The sequence below is a fragment of the Prionailurus bengalensis genome, chromosome A2 (assembly GCF_016509475.1).
Source record: "Prionailurus bengalensis isolate Pbe53 chromosome A2, Fcat_Pben_1.1_paternal_pri, whole genome shotgun sequence".
NCBI classification, from domain to species: Eukaryota; Metazoa; Chordata; class Mammalia; order Carnivora; family Felidae; genus Prionailurus; species Prionailurus bengalensis.
In genome coordinates, this window is record NC_057348.1 from 818,440 (window position 1) to 825,139 (window position 6,700).

At 61.9% G+C, this 6,700-nt stretch overlaps 1 protein-coding gene across 1 annotated transcript; it reads left to right on the forward strand.

The window, feature by feature from the left end:
* Nucleotides 1–2,314: 2,314 nt before the first annotated feature.
* On the forward strand, nt 2,315–3,853 carry RPS15 (ribosomal protein S15). The gene is made up of 4 exons (XM_043590141.1): nt 2,315–2,408; nt 2,770–2,855; nt 3,369–3,603; nt 3,705–3,853. Exons 1-4 carry the CDS (start codon nt 2,343–2,345, stop codon nt 3,816–3,818), a joined length of 501 nt encoding a protein of 166 aa, XP_043446076.1. The 5' UTR covers nt 2,315–2,342; the 3' UTR covers nt 3,819–3,853.
* The last annotated feature ends 2,847 nt before the right edge of the window (nt 3,854–6,700 follow it).

Consider the following 6,700-nt stretch of genomic DNA (forward strand, 5'->3'; position numbering starts at 1 on the left):
CGCCATCTGATCTGCGGCAGGGAGGGTGGCTCAGCTCAAAGGCGAAGAGGAGCCCTCAAAATGCCCCTGCGGGGCTGCACCTGCCCGCCCCCGCCAGAGTCTTCTCCCTGCCCTCAGGAGGTGCCGCCACGGCCGCTTTACAGACGAGCGGGACTGGGCCTTCCATCCCCACCGCGTGCCATCGCGACGCTAAACACGAGCTCCTTGCACTTGTGAAATTCTCTGTAAAATTAGGGTTCCCTGGTGAGAGGCGGTCGTGCAAACGACGCACGGATTTCCAGCTGGCCAGGAGCTCCTGGGACCCCCACCTTGCTCTGCTGGGCACAGGCGAGCCCCCTTCACACCCTGAAGGACACACCCCGTAGCCCTCAAACACCGTGCTTGTGCTGCGGTGCGGACGGGGGGGGGGGGGTGGAGAGACATCCCCTTCTTTGGGAGGGTTTAATTGGCTCTACCCACAGGATTGTAGAAATGGTTGAGGAGGCCCAGCTTCTTTCCAGACTTCCTGTTCCCCCCAGGCCAGCCCCGGCTCCCCACAAAGCCACTGGTCTAAGCCAGACCCCACCCAGCAATCCAGCTTGAGGCCAGGAAGGGGCTGAAGCCAGTCGCGGCCGTGGGCACCGTAGAGTCAGCTGGGTGGTGGGGCGGTGGTGGCAGCACCCACCTCCTTCCTACCGCAGGGTCTTTGCACGCTGGCTCCCTCTTCCCGGAACTCACCCTCCAGCCAGTGGTCTCTCCCATCCCCCGGTGTTCAGTGTGGTGCTCGGTTTACCCCTGCCATTTCGCGTTTTCTCTGTGCTGTGTGTGCCTTGTTTTGTTCTTACGCTTCTCTGTTCATGCTTTTGGTTAAATGAGTTATTTCCTAAGGTAGCGTTTTAGTTCTTTTAATGATTTTTTGTCATATTTGTTGAGTTATTTTCTTTGAGGCTGTTCTAGAGCTTACCATGTCTTTTTTTTCTTTTTTAAAAAACTTGTTTACGTTTATTCATTTTTGAAAGATAGAGACAGAGCACAAGCAGGGGAGGGGCTTAGAGAAAGGGGGACACAGAATCCAACGCAGGCGCCAGGCTCCGAGCTGTCAGCACCAGAGCCCGATGGCGGGGCTCGAACTCACGAACCGTGAGATCATGACCTGAGCCGAAGTCGGACGCTCAACCGACTGAGACCCCCAGGCGCCCCGTTTTTTTTTTCTTTTAATGTTTATTTGGAGACAGAGTGAGAGCTCATGAGTGGGGGAGGTGCAGAGAGAGGGAGAGACAGAATCCCAAGCAGGCTCTGCGCTGTCAGCACAGAACCCGGCACAGGGCTGCAACTCTGGAATCAGGAGATCATGACCTGAGCCGAAATCAGGAGGCGGACGCTTAACCTACTGAGCCACCCAGGCGCCAGGTTGTTTCCTCATTGTGGCAAAATGCGCATTAAGACTTGCCATTGTAACCATCTCTTAAGTGCACAGCTCAGTGACATCAAGCACACTCAACAGTGTCCTGCACCCGCCCCCACCACCCGTCTCCAGAACTTTCCATCTCCCCAGACTGAGGCTCTGTCCCCATGAAACACGGACTCCCCGCCCCCTGCCCCACCCCTGGCTCCCACCGTCTACTCTCTGTCTCTGTGGACGGGACTCCTCTAGGGACCCCCTGTGCGTGGGGTCACGCGGGACGTGTCCTTCTGTGTCTGGCTTCTCTCACTGCACACAGTGTCCTGCGGGTCCGTCCACGTGGTGGCGGGTGGCAGACGTCCTTCCTTCCTAAGGCTGGATCCTATTCCCGCGTGTGGATGGGCCACATCGTGTTTATCCTTCATCCGCGGACGCATACGTGGGCTGTAGTGGATCGTGCTGCTGTGGACATGTAAATCTCCCTGCTTTCAGTTATTGGGGTGTACACCCAGAAGTGGGACAGGACTATACAGCTCTAATTCCTTGTCCCTTTTTCTCTGTCATCGTTATACACGTCACGTGCACAGACGTTACAGAAACCTAGTCGTGCATCGCTACGGTTGCTACTGTACCTGAGGCCCTCCGTTAAAGGCGGCGGGTCCCCATCAGGGCCGCCTTCTCGGGGCACCTGTGCGGAGCCAGCGCCCCCCCCCCCTCCCGGCTGTCCGCCGCCCGCGCTAGGACGCCAGCTCCGGCGGAGCGCTGGGCCCGAACCCACGGGGAGCACCTGCTGCTCGCAGGCGCGCGAGGTTCCGAGAGAGGCGGCGATGTGTCCGAGGCCCCAGCCGCAGCGTCTCCTTTGCGAGCGCCGCCTGCGCTCGGCCCTCCCGCCAGCGGAGGGCGCGCTCATCGGCCGGGAAAGCGGAAGCGCGTCCGAGCTGTCGGGCGCGGGGCGGGGCTCATGGGCGACCTCGTGATAATCGCGCAGGCGCGGAGGGGCGGTCCTTTCCGAAGAGCTGACAAGATGGTGAGTGCCGCGGGTTGGCGCGGCCGTTCCCGACTCATCCGGCGCCATCCGCGGTCTGGCCGCGCCGCGAAGGCCGGAGTCAGGCCGCCCGGCTGCGGCAGCCATCTCTTGAGCCTCCGGGGCCGCCGCCTATCGGGGTGCGGGGCGGGCCGGGCTGGTGTCGGGATGGCGCGGGGCGGGGAAGGCCCGCGCAGGCCGACGTGTCCTGGCCGAGCCCCAGCGACCCGGGGCCGCCCGCGCTCCCCGGGGACGGGCCGGAGGCCGTGTGTCCCCGCGGGCCCCCGTGGGCGCCCGAGGGCGGCCGCGGGGGTGGGAGGCGAGTCTGCGGCCGCCCTCTGACCCGCGCCCCGGGCCCGCGCAGGCGGAAGTGGAACAGAAGAAGAAGCGCACTTTCCGCAAGTTCACCTACCGCGGCGTGGACCTGGACCAGCTGCTGGACATGTCCTAGTAAGGGGGCCGGGCGGGGCCGGGGCGCTGTTTGGGCGCAGCGACGTTTGGGTCGCACCTAATTGCTGGTGTCCCCTCGTGACACTGTTTACACCCGCCGAAAACGCGGGAAGCTAGAACGGGCTGGGGTTTGGCACGTGGCCGGAAGCTCCTAGGCAGGGTGGCGGGGGTCTGGCTTGGGTGCGGGGACACGGGGCTTCTCGGGTTCCCCGCAGCCTTCCTGAGCGTGAGCTTGGGTCAGCGGGGCCGTGAGGGGCCGCCCCCCCCCCCCCACTTCCGGGGACACAGGTCGGCAGAGGCCTAGTTGGCTGGAGGTGCAGCAGTTTGCCCACGAGGAGCCGGCCACGTATCCGCCTGCCTCAGTTTCCCCATCTGCAGCTCGCAGCTCTTGACCTTGGGGGCTTCTCCCCAGATTTGGGGCGGTGCGGGGCAGCAGCGACGTTCGCGGCTGGACTCTGGGGACTGTCGCGGCCCAGCCGCTCACGCTATCGCGCCCTGCCCCCCGCCCCCCAGCGAGCAGCTGATGCAGCTGTACAGCGCCCGGCAGCGGCGGAGGCTGAACCGGGGTCTGCGCCGGAAGCAGCACTCGCTGCTGAAGCGCCTGCGTAAGGCCAAGAAGGAGGCCCCCCCGATGGAGAAGCCCGAGGTGGTGAAGACGCACCTGCGGGACATGATCATCCTGCCCGAGATGGTGGGCAGCATGGTGGGCGTCTACAACGGCAAGACCTTCAACCAGGTGGAAATCAAGGTACCCGTGGGGCACGGCACGGCGGGGCGGGGCGGGGCGGGCAGCGGGGGCGTGTCCGCTCACGGTCGCCTGACTCCGTGCCCTGCTCCTCCCCCCTGCAGCCTGAGATGATTGGCCACTACCTGGGCGAGTTCTCCATCACCTACAAGCCCGTGAAGCACGGCAGGCCCGGCATAGGGGCCACCCACTCGTCCCGCTTCATCCCCCTCAAGTAGCCCGTTCGGCCAATAAAGACGCAGCCTTTTCTGGTCGCGAGTCTGACTGTTCCTTCCCTTCCGTGGGGCTGGGCCTGCTCACCAGTCGGAGGCTCAGGTGGTGCGTGATTTGGGCCAGTGCTGGGCAGCAGGTGGCCCTGGTTTCCTGCTGTGGACACAGGGATGGCCCCGCTTAACAGCAGGGCCCAGCGCTCTGTGGGTAGGGGCTCCGCGTGAATGACCTCGGCCCCGTGACCAGTGCAGGTTCTGTGCGGTCTTGTCTGTGTCCCCTCTGTGCCTCTGGATCCTTCACCCGAAATCCCACAGGTGCAGCCACAGGCCTTCCCTGGGCCTGCTGCAGCCCATACAGGTGGTCACTCCTGGGTCCAGGGCAGTGCCTCCCCTGGAGCCACCGTGCCCTTCAGGGCTCCTCCTCCCTTGTTGTCCGGTCCTGGGGGTGTGCGTGCCCACAGGTGAAGTCCACAACCAGCAGGAGGCTTTGCGCAGCCTGAACGCTCCCTTTCTGCGTCTGCACATGCCGGCCCGGTGACCCTCACGTGCTGTCCGGGTCTGGGTCTCATGTGGTTTCCAGGGGCAGGGTCACGCCAGCCCCTAGGGTCTGATGAAGGGTCCCAACCCTGCTCCCCTCAAGTATTTCTGTCGAGATTTGTTCCATGATGAGGAAGCCCTACAGACCGGGGTGTACGACCCCTCGGTAGGCACTGGCCAGGCAGTGGCCCCTTTGGCTCGCTGATGGACAGTGTGGGGGGGATGGCCGAGGTGGGAACCCTGGTCAGCAGGAGAGTGTGAAGCTGGCTGGCTGGCTGGCTGCCTGCTGCATGTGTGACAGTGGTCACAGTGTCTGCGCCTCTGTTGGGGCCGTGAGGACCGGCCAGGAGGGGAAGGGAGGGAGACAGCGGAATGGAAAGGAGCTCCTGCCTCCCTGCCCTCCCCCTAGCGGCCACTGCCGCCGCCTCAGGGCTTCCTTCCTCTGCATTTTGATTTGCTCGCTGTTCTCTCTTGGGTTGTGTGTGGCTGTGTTTATAATCCACAGCAGAAGGCAGCACGGGGAACGGCCGGACAGCTTGCGTGACCAGATTAAACAGGTTCCCCCAGGTGGGCAGAAGGAACCAGTGTTGGGACCAGATGATCTGGAAGTACATCTGTGGCCTGTGTGGCACCATCCCTGATAAGGCAGCCCTGTCGCCCGGAAGACGTGGGCCACGAGTGGTGGGTGTCTGGTGTGGCAGGAAGCAAGGCCACAGGAGGCTGCGTGGGCTGATGCGAGGGGCCTGGGGCTGCCAGTGGGGATGCTGATCGGGGCAAAGATCCGGGACTCGGGGGCCCTTTTGGACAGCCCCCCGAGCCTGGCCGCGCTGCAGAGAGGCCGACTCACCATGTGAAGCTGGAATATGACTGGGGTGCGTTAGATGGGACCTTAACTGAGGTGACTGGGTGCTTTGCAGTTTAAAGGCCGTGGTCAGAGCTGTCGACTGACATCTGGTCAACACTGTCCACACTCCCTTCGTTTGGAACAGCAGAAGCCTCTGTGACCTCCGCTAGCAAACTGCCCACGAGGCCCAGCGAAAAGAGGGAGGGTTCGCTGTGTCACTCCTCAAAGAATAAAACTGTTGGGTGTCTGGGTGGCTCAGTCAATTGACTCTTGATTTCAGCTCAGGTTACGGTCCCAGGGTTGTGGGATCGAGCCCCGTGTCCGGTTCCACACTGAGTGTTTAGCCTCCACTCCTCACACATGCACATGCTCTCGAACACAAAACAAAAAAAAAAAACCTTAAAATACAAGAAACTTGTTTCACGTAAGATCGGCCTCGGGGAGAAGAATGCCCAGGGCGGCTGTGCCCCTTTACTGGAACGTGGGTTGTGACCCTGAGCTTGGGAAGCCATAAAAATGGGCAGAGCATGCTTGGGTGGCTCAGTCAGTTGAGCATCGGACTCTTGATCTCAGGTCTGGGTCTCAGGGTTGTGCGTTCAGGTCCTGCACTGGGCATGAAGTCTACTTAAAAAACAGCTTTTAAGGCACTAGGCCTCCCTGGGGGAGCAAAGTGCACACGCAGACCGTTGTCTGAGGACGGGAGAATCCCCGGTGCAGATGGTGGTGGGTGCCAACCAGGGCTCAGGCTCATGCACCCAGTGATGGGCAGACTTCAGGCCAAAGGGCTTGCCATCTGTTCTTGTAGGTAAACCTTTGTTGGCGTTCACTCCACTGGCCCGTGTGGCCGAAGTTGGGCCTTTACAACAGATTTTGTTGTACAAAAACCGGCAGGACCCTCCCCGACAGCAATACTGCCGTCACCCCCTTTAGGGCTTTGGAACCCTCACTGGAAGCTTCCAGCGCTGCCACCATGGGCCTGGGTGGGCTCAGGGAGGGAAGGATCAGCGACTACTGTTTTCCTTAATTGCAGTTTGAATTTCTATCAACCACTTACGTGTAATTGGGGGGCAATGCATATTAGTGTTACAAGTGAAAGCGATTGTGTCCCACTCAGACCGAAGTGCACACCCCAGCCGTCAAGTGACACTCCAGGCCAGGATGCACTCTCCAGAGCCCAGGCTGTGGGGTAGGGGCCTTAGTCATCCGGGCTGTCTCACTACCGGGCCCCTCCAACGGCTCGAGGTTCAGGCTCTGCCTTCAGACCCCCGGTCACATCCCTACCTTTGTTTCCTTCTGCGTCTGACGCTCTGGTCCAGTCCACTGGGTTGCAGCCCACATTCGCACCCACCTGCCATCCCCAGAACCTCAGTCACACAGGCAGCCCCACCCTGGTGCTGGGTTCCCCTCTCCCCCCCGCCCCCCAAGCCAACTGGGCCAGCTGCCTTCAGAGCCTGTCCCAGATGTGGCCAGGTGGCTATTTCTCACCTGTTGGTCAATTTGAAACAAGCAG